The 15,849-nt window shown below is 36.5% G+C and overlaps 1 protein-coding gene and 1 non-coding gene across 4 annotated transcripts in view; one reads left to right on the forward strand and one right to left on the reverse strand.

The window, feature by feature from the left end:
- Positions 1–15,849, forward strand: part of WDR70 (WD repeat domain 70) — a 231,392-nt gene that overhangs the window by 7,064 nt on the left and 208,479 nt on the right. For 2 of the 3 annotated variants that reach the window (XM_069492033.1, XM_069492036.1), the window contains 2 exons: positions 898–1,018; positions 15,202–15,400. In XM_069492033.1, the coding sequence (XP_069348134.1) occupies positions 898–1,018; positions 15,202–15,400 (320 nt within the window). The remainder of the gene's footprint in view (positions 1–897; positions 1,019–15,201; positions 15,401–15,849) is intronic. The other variant, XM_069492035.1, reaches the window with a different exon arrangement.
- LOC138398530 (small nucleolar RNA SNORA57) lies at positions 8,463–8,609 on the reverse strand. Its single transcript, XR_011236008.1, has one exon. It is a non-coding gene; the product is annotated as a small nucleolar RNA SNORA57 (small nucleolar RNA).

The following is a 15,849-nucleotide window of genomic DNA, read 5'->3' on the forward strand; positions in this document are numbered from 1 at the left end:
CCTCAAACTCCTGGGCTTGAGCAATCCTCCTGCCTCAGCCTCCCGAGTAGCTGGGACTACAGGCATGTGCCACCATGCCGGGCTAATTTTTTCTATATATATATATTTTTTTAGCTGTCCATATAATTTCTTTCTATTTTTAGTAGAGACGAACTCCTGAGCTCAAACAATCCGCCCGCCTTGGCCTCCCAGAGTGCTAGGATTACAGGCGTGAGCCACCGCGCCCGGCCTTAGATGTAGTGTTGTGCAGACATCCCCACCATCCATTTCCATAACTGTTCATTTGTAAAACTGGAACTCTATATTCATTATTCTAATTATTAAACAATAATTCTTCATTCTCTTTTCCTCTAGCCCCTGGTAACCACCATTCTACTTTCTGTCTCTGATTGTGACTACTCTAGGTTACCTCATTATGTGTAACATCATACAATATTTGTCTTTTTGTGATTGGTTTATTTCACTTAGCAGAGTCTTCAAGGTTTATTTAAAATGTAGCATAAAACATAATTTCCTTCCTTTTTAAGGCTAGATAATATTCTATTGTATGGATATCCAACATTTTGCTAATCCATTCACCTGTAGATGGACACTTTGGTTGTTTCCACATTTTTAGCCATTGTGAACAATGCTCCTGTGAACATGGGTGTACAAATACCTTTTTGAGACTCTGCTTTTTTGCCAGAAGTGAAATTGCTGATCACATGGTAATTCTTTGTTTAACTTTTTGAGGAGCTGCCATACTGTTTTCTGCAGTAGCTCATACCATAGGTTGATAATTTTTTGCTATTACTGGTAAAACTTTAAGTTACATCTTTATGACTATGTTAATTTTCAGCCTCTCTAATAGTGACAAATTTTGAAGTCTATCTGTTGGATTTTTTTTAATCTTTTTAGAAGCAAGAGAAAAAGAGGAGGAAATGAACAGAGAGAAAGAATTAAGAAGACAAATTGAAGATATTGAACCAACATCTTCAGGCTCAACTGTAGTCAGGGATTGCTCCAAATCATCTTCCAGGTGCCTGATTTTCTCAGAAGGCTTCTATTCAACTATAATTTTCTGGGAGTTCCTAATATAATGTAGGCAAAGTTCCTGATACTAAAACTTGCATAATCTCTCTCATTTTAGGCAATTGTATATCTCTAGGCCATGAAAAAATCCTGTGTCACATTGAGAATCAATTGAGTTTTTAAAAAGTATTCCATGGCTGGGCATGGTGGCTCACGCCTATAATCCTAGCACTTTGGGAGACTGAGGTGGGAGGCTTGCTTGAAGGCCAGGAGTTTGAGACCAGCTTGAACAAGAGTGAGACCCTGTCTCTACTAAAAATAGAAAAATTACCTGGACCTCATGATGCATGCCTGTAGTCCCAGCTACTCAGGAGGCTGAAGTAGGAGGATAGCTTGAGCCCAGGAGTTTGAGGTTACAGTGAGCTATGATGATGCCACTGCAATCTAGCATGGATAAGAGAACAAGACCTTGTCTCAAAAAAAAAAAAAAAAAAAGATATTCCAGATATGATGTTAAAGTCTGTGCTTTTTGACGACAAAACATAACTGTATAAAGTTGGAGAGATTTTGACAAGTTTGCAATTTTTGTCATTTTTTTTTTTTTTTTTTTGCCATTTACATCTTTTGTTCCTCTTTCTATAATTCTGCATTCATGATAACTTTTTGGTAGGATCCCCAATGGAAATGGATAATAAGAAAATATAAATATAGGCACATTATAAAATTTACTGAGTTATGGGAGAAAGCAGCTATTAAAATTACTTTAAAATGAAATTTAATACTATGTAACCTAATTATATTAGGAACTTTAAAAATACAAACAGATATGTAGATCTCAAAGCTGGATGTAGTAATACAAAAAAATCTAATATTTAGGTATGTTTTTAATTGTCAAATTGGTTCCATAAACTATTCAGTGGTTAAGTATTAATATAATATGCTAGGCAAAATCTACCTTGGATTGACATTCATCTATTTTTGGTAGGGAAAAAACCCCCAAAAAACCTAAATACAGAAAATATCATATATACTGTGTAATTTCATTTTTTGCTCATCTATTCTCTGGTGCAGATCTTTAGTATTTCTGCACCCAAGGCTCTTGAGTAGAATCTTAACTTCATAACAATCTTGGTCTTTTCTGCAGTTTGTCTTTGTAAGGAAAGGGAATGGGTCTACAAGTCTGATTCTCCCTTTTCATAACAATGCAACCCCAATACCTGTGTTTAGTCTCTGAAGCATATAGGTATTTTTGTATATGTTAGTAAGGAGTAGGGGTCAGCAAACTTTTTCTATCAAGGACTAGATAATAAATATTTTAAGGCAGTAAGAGTCCCACAGTCTCTTTCTTACCTACTCATCTCTGCCATGGATAATACATGAAGGAATTGGTGTGGCTGTATTCCAATAAAACTTTAAAAAACAAGCGGTGAGCCTAAGTTAGCCAACTCCTGCAAAAGAGTATCATTCGTTTATATACTTGTCAAAAAATTCAGTTTTGCATTGTCTATGGTTTCATATCAATTGTCAGTCTCTCAATGTCCTTGGGTTCCATATGGTAGGAAAAGAAAACCCTTTTTCCAAGAAGAACACTTAATATTTAAATTTAGTTTCTTTTGGCATGATTTAAGATGTCAAAAACTGCTATAGTGTGGGAATTCCTCTTATTGCTATGGTTTTGACAAATAGTGATTCCATTAATTGAGAATTGTTAAAAATTGTAATAGTTGGGTTGATTCTGTATGTTCTGGTAGTATTAACTTTAAAATCTAAAGATAGCATGTGCTATTGGTATTGGGAATAAATTTTATTGCTATGACAAAATCCAAGCATTACTTTTGCCATTAGTGATTAAAATTTCAGAACTACTATTGACATAATTGTAAAATGCAAAGATAGAAATAATCATCAAGAAAAATATAATAATATAACTTTGTTACTGCATTTCATTGATCAAAGAGTAGAAGTTTGCTTACCCCTATCTCAGAAGGCCTTGAATAATGCATGGCAGAGGAAGAGACCTGTCAAAAACTCAGTTGGGAATATATTAATATCAGATATATTTAATATACATTTTCTATATCTATTGCAGGATTCTTTAAGACATTTCTGTACATTGAAACATGTTACTATAAAAATAACTTCACTTTGGCTAAATCTAATTAAAACTTTGAATCCTGTTTTTAAAAAAGTACACTTCAAGAGCATCTATATTTACAGCAAAGCATAATCCAAGATGTTTTATACTATATTAGAATGCATATAATAAGTTATTTCTAGAATTTAGGACCTGGACCAAAAAAAAACCTCTCTTTCTTTTCTAAATGATTTCTTTTATTAGACACAGAGTATACCATTTCCCTTTTTGCTGTGCTTCCTAGGAAGCTTAGAATTCAATTTAATGTTCTCTTGTGATTACCTCATCCTAGGGCTCCACTTTAGGGAACAGCTTGAAAAATTTCTTTGAGCCTGTAACGAGGGTCATGTTCTGGGAATTGTTGGAACTACCTCGCTGCGGTTGAGTATTTAGTTAGTTATTGCAAATGTACTGGGCCTTTCCACTACTCAAAGCATCAGTAAATCAATGCTCCTAACATTTTTCATATTAGGAAAGTACACGTAAACATTCAGAAATCAAGTAACTTTTACAGGGCGACAGGAGTCAATGACCAAATTGGTAATGGACTCAAACAAAACGTTTTGACTTTTTGCCTGGCTATGAATTGTTTCTTAAGAAAAATTATGAAGTTCTGCCTATGGCCAGGCTGTGTTCTAGATTCTAAAAAACAGAAACAATTAAGACAAGGTTCCTATTTTTTAAGGAAGCTATTTCCTATTATCAAGCTAGGAATTCTTTATTGCCATGATTAGATGACTTCTTCTATTTCCATTCAGGTGTTTGATTATGTATTAGATAATTAAATTAATAGTTGTAAAGAATAAAAAAGAGGATGAAGGTAGTGATTTTGTTTTTTTCTAAGAAGCGTATTCTTTCTTTCTTTCTTTTTTTTATTTCAGTCACTGTGTTGCCTGGGCAGAAGTACAGTGGCATCGTCATAGCTCATTGAAACCTCAAACTCCTGAGTTCAAGCAATCTTCCTGCCTCAGCCTCTCAAGTAGCTGGGGCTATGAGTGTGCACCACCACACCTGGCTAATTTTTTTGTATTTCTTTGTAGAAACTGGGTCTCACTAGGTCGCACAGGTTGGTCTCAAACTCTTGGCCTGAAGCCATCTTGGCTTCCCAAAGTCCTGGAGTTACAGTCATGAGCTATCCCGCACCTGGCCTTTTTTGGGCTAGAGTACGGTGGCATCATAGCTCACTGCAACCTCCAACTCCAGGGTTCAAGCAATCCTCCTGCCTCAGCCTTCCCAGTAGCTGGGACTATAGGCACATGCCATCATACCTGCCTAATTTTTCTATTTTTTTTTTTTTTTGTAGAGATGGGGTCTCCCTATGTTGCCCAGGCTGGTCTTCAACTTCTGGCCTCAAGTGATCCTTTTGCCTTGACCTCCCAAAAGTGCGGGTATTATAGGCATGAGCCACTGTAGCTGGCCTCATTTACATACATTTCAAAATATGTCTGATATTTTTTTGAAATGTATTTGTAGGCCAGGTGTGGTGGAGGTACTACTGCACATGATCCTTTATGTCTCTGAACTAGAGAATTTATTTCATTTACATCCAGTGTTGTTATTGGTAGGTGAGGACTTATTCCTGCCATTTTTTACTTGTTTTTTAGTTGTTTTATAATTCCTCTCTCCCTTTTTTAACTGTTTTCTTTGGTGGTTAAGTGATTTTCTCTGACAGTGTGTTTTAATTTTTTGCTTTTTTTTTGAGGTTATTTATTATAGGTTTTTGCTTTGTGCTACCATGAGACTTATACAATATACAATATAGTAATAGGAAGTTATTTAAAACTGATGCCAACTTAACCTTGATCACAGCAAAAAGAAACAAATGAAAAGAAAAAGGCTGGGCGCGGTGGCTCACGCCTGTAATCCTAGCACTCTGGGAGGCCGAGGCGGGTGGATCGCTCAAGGTCAGGAGTTCGAGACCAGCCTGAGCAATGAGCAAGACCTCGTCTCTACTAAAAATAGAAAGAAATTATCTGGCCAACTAAAATATATATAGAAAAAAAAATTAGCCGGGCATGGTGGCGCATGCCTGTAGTCCCAGCTACTCGGGAGGCTGAGGCAGTAGGATTGCTTAAGCCCAGGTGTTTGAGGTTGCTGTGAGCTAGGCTGATGCCACGGCACTCACTCTAGCCTGGGCAACAAAGCGACACTCTGTCTCAAAAAAAAAAAAAGAAAAGAAAAAAAAACCTATGCATATTAACTCCTTCTTCCCCCACATTTTCAATTTTTGATGTCTCAATTTATATTTTTTAGATTGCCTATCTCTTAAATTGTTACAGTTATTATTTTTAATAGTTTTGTCTTTTAGTCTTCTTAGTGAAGATGTAAGTGATTTTCACAAAACATTTAAAGTATTAGTGTAACAGTCATGTTAATGTCCTTTTTTTTAGGTTTGAAGAATTCCTTTTATCATTTCTTTTTCTTTTTTTGAGAGGGAGTCTAGCTTTGTCTCCCCGGTTAGAGTGCTGTGGTATCTTCATAGCTCACTGCAGCCTCAAATTCCTGGGCTCAATTGATCTGCCTGCCTCAGCCTTCTGAGTAGCTGGGACTACAGGTGCACACCACCACGCCTGGCTTATTCTTCTATCTTTTTTTTTTTTTTTTCTTTTTGTAGAGATGGGGTCTCACTCTCACTCAGGCTGGTCTTAAACTCCTGAACTCAAGCAATCCTCCTGCCTTGGCCTCCCAGAGTGCTAGGATTACAGGTGTGAAAAGGCTGGGGTCAAATTGTAAACTCTGTTTCCTGTATGACAGCTCCGATCTCTCTTCAGATCTTTGCATTTAGCTGTCTATTTTGAGTCTGTTTTACCCAGGCATATTTCAAGAGTCAGTCAGAGATGTGGATAGGCAGTGTTTGGGGATCCCTTCTCTGGTTCTTTCCCTTTGAGAATTTTTTCAATATCTTTAGTGTATACAGTTTCTTGACTTCACTTTTGTTATTCTTTAGGCCTGAAAGACTGCAAATTTGGTAATGTGTGCTACTGCTCCATGTACACTGTACTTAGTTGCATTCTAAAAGTCCCAGAGAGAGACAGGAACTTATTTGTTCCTGTCCTATAAAACCTATTTGTTTTATAGTCTTCCCTCTCCAAGCACATGTGAACACCAACGCCTATATGTTCTTTGTGTCCAGATTTTGCAGTGGTTTTCTGCATGGATGAAAGAAGGGTAGTTGTCTGGTAGGGTCTTTGTTCATCATATGTTTACTCATGTATTATAAAAGGATACAATTCAGGAACAGCTGGATGGAAGGAATGCACAGGGCAAGGTATGAAAGAAGGAGCATGAAGCTTCCATGCCCTTTCTGGGCATGCCACCTTCCTGGGTGTTCAGCAACCCAGAAATTCTCTGAACTCTGACCTTATGGGTGTTGTGGATGTTCATTGTGAAAGTATGATTAAATTGTTGACAATTGATGATCAATTTAACCTCTATCCCTTCTCCTTTACCTGGTTGGAGGGATCTTTTAAAAATTATTATTTTATTTTGTTGTAAATTCATAATTTGTAATTTTATGTATTTATGGAGCACAAAGTGATATGATTTATGAATATAATGTAGCATAATTAAATTGAATTAACATATCCATCACCTCAAATACTAATCATTTTTTGTGGTGAGACCATTTGAAATTTACTCTCTCAATAATTTTGAAATGTATATTACATTATTATTAACTGTCTTTACCAGGCTGTGTAACACATCTCCAAAAAAACACTATTTCTCCTGTCTAACTGAGGTTTGTACCCTTTGACCATCATCTCCCTGTTTCCCCTGCCCTCCCGGCCTCTGCAACCACCTTTCTGCTGTCTCTGAGTTTGATTGTTTTAGACTCCACGTATAAGTGAAAAAGTGTAGTATTTGTCTTTCTGTTCTTCTTTTACTTCATTTAGAATGTTCTCCAGTTCCTTTCATGTTGTCACAAATGGCAGAATTTCCTTCTTTTTTTAAAGACTGAATAGTATTCCTTTTGTATATATACCATGTTTTTATCCATTCATCTGTTGATGGACACTTAGGTTGACTTTATAACTTGGCTGTTTTAAATAATGCTGCAATGAACATGAGAATGCAGACATCTCTTTGACAAACTGATTTCAAATCTTTTGGGCAAATACCCAGAAGTGGGATTGCTGGATCATATGGTAATTCTATTTTTAGTTTTTTAAGGAACCAGCATACAGTTTTCCATAATGGCTGAAGAAATTTACATGCCCACCAACAGTGTACATGGGTTCTCTTTTCTCCACATGAAGTGTGATTTTCTTTGTATTTATCTTGCGAGGGTTCACTGAGCTTCTTGAATCTGTAAATTCATGTCCTTCACCAAATTTAGGGGATTATTAAATTCTTTCTCTGATCCTTTCTCTCTTTTTCCTAGGTCTTGAATTATGCATATGTTAACTGTTTTGATCTTATCTCACAAGTCACAGAGTCTGTCTTAATTTTTTTTTTTTTTTTTAGTCTTTTCCTCTGTGTTTTTCAGATTGGATATTTCTCTTCATCTGTCTTGTGGTTTACTGACTTCTGTGATCTCTAGATGCTGTCAAGTCCATCCACAAAATTTTAAAAAATTTCAGATATTGTATTTTGCAGTTTTATATTTTCTATCTTATTATGTTTAATAGTTTTTTATTTTTTAAAATATTTTTAATTTGTTTTAAAATACTTTTTACCCGGAGCCATGCCCAAGAAACCTTGAGCAAGTGGTCTCAAGTTTTATAGTTTTTCTCTGCTGAGATTCCCTTCTGTTTGTTCATTATAAGTATATTTTCTTTACACTTTGGACATAATTATAATAACTGCTTTAAATTTCTTGTTTGCTAATTCCAATGTATGGGTCTTCTAAGCATTGGTCTCCATTATTGTCTTTTTAAAATTGAATATAGGTCTCATTTTCCTACATTTTGTATAGGTAATAATTTTAGTTTATATTGTGTACATGTTTTAGAGACTCTCAATCTTGTTATTAAATATGTTCTTTTCAAGGTCACTGACTTTTTTTTTTTTTTTTAAAGCAGATCACTTGGCTGAACTAAACTTCAAACTCTTGTCTCTGGTGGGCAGCAGCAGAAGTCTCTCTTTATTCTTTTAACCTTACCTGGGCTGTTTGGAATCTGCTGCATGCATGTGTTTTTCAGGACTCAACCAGAGATTTGGGTAGACTTTGATACAGAATCTTCCTCCACCACCCGATTTTGATTTTGATTTGCATTTCCCTGATGATTAGAGATGTTAAGCATTATTTCATATACCTGTTGGCCATTTGTATGCTTTTGACAAAAATGTATTCAGATCATTTGCCCATTTTTTTCCCTGGTATTTCGATGCTTGAGGATAGAACCAACAGACAGGAAGCCTCGGGCACCAAAGACATGGCACCAAAGAATGGGAGCCCTTTCCCTCTGTGTCTGTACATAACTAGGAGTAGGACTCCACACCTGGTATCTTCCAAGAAAAGAAGGGATATTTGCCCAATTTCAAATTGAATTATTTGGGGTTTTTGTTGTTGTTGTTGTTATTGAGTTGTTTGGGCTGCTTATACATTCTGGTTATTATTCCTTTGTTGTATGGATGGTTTGCAAATGTTTTCTTCCATTCTGTATTTCTTTTTGCTTTGTTGATAATTTGCTTTGCTGGGTAGAAGCCCTTTTGTTTGACGCTATCCCATTTGTCTATTTTTGCTTATATTGACTGCACTTTTGAGGTTTTAGCCGTAAAATCTTTCTCCAGACCAGTGTTGTTGGGCATTTCTCTTATGTTGTCTCCTAGTAGTTTGACACTTTGGGGTCTTAACATTTAGGTCTTTAATCCATTTGAGTTAATTTTTGTCTGTGGTGAGACATAGGGGTCTAGTTTTCTTCTGTTATGGACGTCCAGTTTTCCCAGCACCATTTATTGAAGAGATTGTTCTTTTCCCAATGTATGTTCTAGGTGCTTTTTCAAAAAATAAGTTGGCTGTAAGTATGTGGATTTATTTCTGGGTTTCCTATTCTGTTCCATTGATCTATATGTCTGTTTTAATGCTAGTGCCATGCTGTTTTGGTTACTATAGTATTGTAGTATTAATATATTTTGAAGTCATTCAGTGTGATGCCTTCAGTGTTATTCTTTTTGCTCAAGATTACTTTGGATTTTGGGGGTCTTACTTGGTTCCATACAAATTTTAGGATTACTTTTTCTATTTCTGTGAAGAATGTCATTGATATTTTGATAGGGATTGTATTGAATCAATCTGTAAATCACTTTGGGTAGTATAGTTATTTTAACAATATTAATTCTTCCAGTCCTTGAACATTGTTTGTCTTTTCATTTGTTTGTGTCCTTTTCAGTTTCTTTTATCAGAGTTTATAGTTTTCATGGTAGAGATTTTTCACTTTGGTTAATTTTTTTCTTGGATATTTTATTTTTTTGGTAGATATTGTAAATGGGATTTTTTGTTTGTTTGTTTCTTTTACAGATTGTTCACTGTTGGCATATGGAAATGCTACTAATTTATATATGTTGATTTTGTATCCCGCAACCTTATTGAAGTTGTTTATCACTTCTTCTAATTTTTTGGTGGAGTCTTTAGGTTTTTCTAAATATAAGGTCATATCATCTGCAAACAAGGATAATTTAACTTCTTCCTTTCTAAGTTGGATGCCCTTTATTTCTTTCTCTTGACTGATTGCTCTAGCTAGAACTTCCAGTACTGTGTTGAATAACAGTGGTGAAAGTGGGTGTCCTTGTCTTGTTCCAGATCTTAGAGGAAAGGCTTCCAGTTTTTCCCCATTCAGTATGATACTAGCTGTGGGTCTGTCATATATGGCTTTTATCATGTTGAGGTAAGTTCCTTCTATGCCCAATTTTTTGAGAGTTTTTATCATGAAGGATATTGAATTTTATCGAATGCCTTTTCATCATCAATTGAAATAATCATATAGTTTTTGTCGTTTGTTCTGTTAACATGATGTATTACATTGATTTGCATATGATGGAACTTCCTTGCATTCCCTTGGATGAATCCCACCTGATCATAATGAATAATCTTTTTAATGTGTTGTGAATTTGGTTTGCTAGTATTTTGTTGAGGATTTTTGCATGTGTGTTCATCAGAGATATTGGCCTGTAGTTTTCTTTTTTTGTTGTGTCCTTGTCTAGTTTTGGTATCTGGGTGATACTGGTTTGTGGAATGAGTTTGGGAGGTTTCCCTCCTCCTCAATTTTTTAGAATAGGTTGAGTAGGTTTGGTATTAGTTTTTGTTTTAATGTTTGGTAGAAGTCAGCAGGGAAGCCTTAGGGGGGTTGGCTTTTCTTTGATGGGAAACTTTTTATTACTGCTTTTATCTTGTTACTTGTTATTGGTCTATTCAGGTTTTGGATTTCTTTCCCCCTCCCCCTTTTGTAGCTTTTTCCTGAAAGGGATTGCTCCTCTTTATTTTCAATCCTGATTTCTGTCCTCTGATTGTGAAGGTAGGTTTCTGTCTCAGTTTTAGCCACTCAGCACAATGTTTGGGCCTGCTGTTAGGAGAAAAGCCATTAATAAACAAGGGATATATAGGTAGTATCATTCTCTTTTTACAAGTGCTGACTTTCAGTTTCTGCCTGTTTTTGGTACTATATTTTGTCCAGAATTCATAATTGTTGTTTGTGGGAAGATTTTTTTTTATGTAAACTACTTGGCCATTTTTATAAGTAGAACTCAGATTATGCTTTTTTTTTGAGACAGAGTCTTGCTCTGTCACCTGGGCTAGAGTGCAGTGGTGTCATCATAGCTCACTGCAACCTCAAACTCCTGGGCTCAAGTGATCCACCTGCCTCAGCCTTCTGAATAGCTGGGACTACAGGCATGTGCCACCATGCCCGGCTAATTTTTTCTATTTTTTGTATGGACAGGATCTCACTATGTTGTCCAGGCTGGTCTTGAACTCCCAGCTTCAAGCCATCCTCCCGCCTCAGCCTCCCAAAGGGCTAGGACTGTAGGCACGACCCCGCTGCACCTGGCCCATTTTTTCATTATTTTTTAATGTCTACTTGTTAAATGTAAATTGTTTCTTATAATTTGAATTCATTTCGGGGATTACTCTTCTGTTCTCTTTGCTGTATTTTATTCAGTCATTTACATATTTTAAATAATTATCATGTTAGTTTTTTTCCTTTGTGTTATATTCAGAATCTGTTTGCCAAAACATACCAATAATTTTTTTGTTTTTTTTTAAGACAGAGTGTCGCTTTGTTGCCCTGGCTAGAGTGAGTGCCGTGACGTCAGCCTAGCTCACAGCAACCTCAAACACCTGGGCTCAAGCAATCCTACTGCCTCAGCCTCCCGAGTAGCTGGGACTACAGGCATGTGCCACCATGCCCGGCTAATTTTTTTGTATATATATTTTTTAGTTGTCCATATAATTTCTTTCTATTTTTAGTAGAGACGGGGTCTCGCTCTTGCTCAGGCTGGTCTCCAACTCCTGACCTTGGGCGATCCACCCGCCTCGGCCTCCCAGAGTGCTAGGATTACAGGCGTGAGCCACCGCGCCCGGCCCCAATAATTTTTTTAAAATCTGCAATAGTATTAAAATTTGGTTCAGAGAAAGCTAGTCACCTGACTACCACTTTTATTGGCTTTAAAGAAATATAGGATGTAGGTTGTCATTCAAAAACCAAATACAGGCCGGGCGCAGTGGCTCACGCCTGTAATCCTAGCACTCTGGGAGGCCGAGGCGGGTGGATCGCTCGAGGTCAGGAGTTCAAGACCAGCCTGAGCAAGAGTGAGACCCCCGTCTCTACTAAAAATAGAAAGAAATTATATGGACAACTAAAATATATATATACAAAAAATTAGCCGGGCATGGTGGCGCATGCCTGTAGTCCCAGCTACTCGGGAGGCTGAGGCAGTAGGATCGCTTAAGCCCAGGAGTTTGAGGTTGCTGTGAGCTAGGATGATACCACGGCACTCACTCTAGCCCGGGCAACAGAGTGAGACTCTGTCTCAAAAAAAAAAAAACCAAATACACAAAAGAAATATGTCATTTATCCTATGAAATACAGCTTCAGAATAGGGGAGAAATATTGATGTACTTCAAATTTGTAAGGTATGAATTGTTTAGGCATTTGCATTTCCTTTTTAGGAATTAATACCAGAAACAGTGAATTTTGCTTATGAATTTAGTTCCTAAACTGAAATTGTACAACTGCAGACATTACTTAATCTCAGTTAAAATCTCTTTTAAAAAGTCAACTGAGGCCAGGCGCGGTGGCTCAAGCCTGTAATCCTTGCACTCTGGGAGGCTGAGGCTGGAGGATTGCCCGAGGTCAGGAGTTCGAGATCAGCCTGAGCAAGAGTGAGACCCTGTCTCTACTAAAAATAGGAAGCAATTAGCTGGACAACTAAAAATATATAGAAAAAATTAGCCAGGCATGGTGGCGCATGCCTGTAGTCCCAGCTACTCGGGAGGCTTACGCAGAATGATTGCTTGAGCCCAGGAGTTTGAGGTTCCTGTGAGCTAGGCTGACGCCACGGCACTCTAGCCTGGGCAACAGAGTGAGACTCTGTCTTAAAAAAAAAAAAGTCAACAGAGAAATGAAAAAAAAAAAAAAAAAAAGAATTTGACACAACTATTTTCTCATCCACTACATACTGTTTCTCAGGCTCTAGTTCATGTCTTGGCACCATGTTGAATCAAGGCATATTTTAAACATGGAATGTATCCTGTTTTCTGTCAGGGACATTTTTAGACATACTTTCATGGACTTTCTTTTTCAGAATATGAAAATATGTTAAAAATTCTTTATTTTTTTAGTTTGTGCACTGTAGAAGCAAAAAGCCAGAAATGGAATTAGAAGCTGTATGGAAGCTAATGCATTCTATCCAGATTTTATGTGGGTATTAGTCCTGGATAATCAGCCATGAAGTCAATACAGATTCATTTAGCTCTCAGTTCAGTGCTTACTTCTGAACTAGTTAACTCAGTTAACTTAGCATGGGTGCTAAGGGTCAACATTTCAGTTTGTAGTTCTGGATGGCTTGAATGATTTTGTATTAAAGAAGTCTGTGACTTCTAAGCCAGTACAGCTGGGAACTTGTGCCTTAATCATAAGGGAGAAAATTTGAGTGGGAATAGCTTAATATAAATTTATTCAGTCATTCAGCTATTATTTATTGAGCATGTGCTGTGGGTTAGGCATTGTTTTAGGCACTGGGAAGATAACAATTAGAAAGTCAGATGAGACCTCTGTTCTTGTTGAGCTCACATTGTGGTGGGGGTATTTGAAGGGATTGATAACAGATTATATACAACTAAATAACTAACCGAATAAGATAATTTAGCTTGTAAATAATGAAGATAAAGTAAGGTAATTAAGATAATGGGGATGGGTGGTATATACATAAAAGTTTAGTGTACTTTGAGGCCTCTTTTAGGAGGGGACATTTGAGGAAACTTGAATGATGAGAAAGAAGCTGTGTAACTATCTCTGGGAAGAGTGAGCCAGCACAGGGAACTCTCAAGTGTGAAGACCCTCATTATAAACTAAGCTTAATTTGTTCAATTAGAAAGAAAGCTTTTGGTGCTGGAGATGGTGAGCTAAACCATTGCCTACCTCAAATCTAGAAACTGACATCTTTATGGAGGCTTGCTAGCTCTTATCTCTGTGAGAATTTATTCCTTTTAATTTTGAACCTAGTGTAAAACAAAAAGAAAAATCTCAGTTTTTCTTTCAATAGATACTGAGTACCTCTGCTATATGTCAGGCATCATTTAGGTGCTAGAAACACAAAAAAGAACAAAACAGAAATTTTTCCTGTCTTGGAGCTTACATACCAGAGATAGTTCGTTAGAAGGCAGTGACACTTTTAAACCTATAAGATATTTGAAAGATTAATTAATATAACTAGGAATGCTGAATTCTCAGCTCTTTGGTGGGGAGTGGAGGGATAGTGGATGGTGGTGGCTTTCAGAATGCCTGGAGGTGTTTGATAAAGACTTTAACGAGAGTGGATAATAGTCCTTAGGTGAGGCAGACAGAAAAACAGTTGGGAATCAGTATGATATGCCCTAGAGTAAGGTGTTTTTAGAATCCGAAAATGCTACATTTAATGTTTTAGCAACTTGGCAAACTTGGATTAGCACTGAGAAATAATTTGTATTTTAGAAATTATATGGAAATATTTTGGGAGTAATATTAACTTTACATGGCTGGCTTTATTTGCTCCTGTGGCAAACAGTGATTGGATTAAAATTTTAGTTAATAGAGGCATTGGTTATCTCAGTGGTTTTCATTCTTATAGATCTAGTATTTTGTAATTCTGCCACATTCTCTTGTTCTTTTGTCTCTTTATTGATAATGATCTAATGAGCCTCTAACATATACTTCCTATGATCCTTTATTTTTGACCTTATATTTGGGTAAGATAGAAGTTTTTTTTGTTTGTTTATTTTACTTTCTTAAGATAAAATAATATTTGCATTAAATATTTAATGTTTGAATTAAAATTTTTAAAATATTTATACAACCCAGTTGTTAAAAGGAAAGCAAGATTTCCTGAGAAATCAATACTATCTCCAGTGTATTCTTTTTTAATTTAAAAAATTTTTTATTTCAGCATATTACAGGGGTACAAATGTTTAGGTTACATATATTGACTTTGCCCCACCCTTGGAGCTTCAAGGGTGTCCATCCCCCAGGGGGTTCACACCACACCCGTTAGGTCTGAATATGCCCATCCCCTCCTGCCCCTCCCACCTGCCAGGCACCTGATGAATGTTACTACTATTATGTGCATTTAAGTGTTGATCCGTTAATACCAATTTGATGGTGAGGACGTGTGGTGCTTGTTTTTGCATTCTTGTGATACTTCGCTTAATAGAATGGGTTCCAGTTCTATCCAAAATAATGCAAGAAGTACTAGATCACCATTGTTTTTTGTGACTGAGTAGAACTCCACGGTATACATATACCACGTTTTATTAATCCACTCACGTACTGATGGGCACTGGGGTTGTTTCCACATCTTTGCAATTGCGAATTGTGCTGCTATATTGTAGCAGAGGCAAAGAGTTTCTGTTTCTGTATTTTCAGGGACACAAGTAGCAGTGAAAGTGAAGAGAGTTCTGATTCTTCTGATGATGAGTTAATTGGCCCTCCTTTACCCCCTAAAATGATAGAAGAACCAGATAATCTTATGGAGGAAGATATCCTTGGTCCTTTACCTCCACCTCTTAATGAAGAAGAAGAAGAAGCAGAGGAAGAAGAGGAGGAGGAAGAGGAAGAGGAGGAAGTAAGTATTTCAGTGATAATTTAAGAATTTGGTAGAGTAGTACCTTGAAGGTAATGGAGGGATTAGTTCCCTGCTAAACCGTTATTCATGAGTAAGAGCCAATTAAAAAAAAATCTGCATTTATTACTAAGAGCTCTTATTGAAAGAGTTTCAGGGGAAGGAAACAACTCAAAAATAATAAATGGAGAGAAGCAAGTGATGTGTTAAAAAGAAATTAATAAAAGATTTTGTTAAATCTATTAAATACATGTGTATATATGCATATTGAGTATAAATAATAATGATGGTGAATAAATTTGAGGAGACTTAAAAACAAAATAAATCTAAAATTGTTATCAACAACGAAGTGGAAGATGGGAGAGTAGAATCAGAGTTCATTCATTCTGAGGCATTATTTGGGAGGAGGCTAGAGATAATACTTAATTTTAGTTTAAGCCAGCTATGCAAGT

The sequence above is a fragment of the Eulemur rufifrons genome, chromosome 17 (genome assembly GCF_041146395.1).
Source record: "Eulemur rufifrons isolate Redbay chromosome 17, OSU_ERuf_1, whole genome shotgun sequence".
Lineage (NCBI taxonomy): Eukaryota > Metazoa > Chordata > Mammalia > Primates > Lemuridae > Eulemur > Eulemur rufifrons.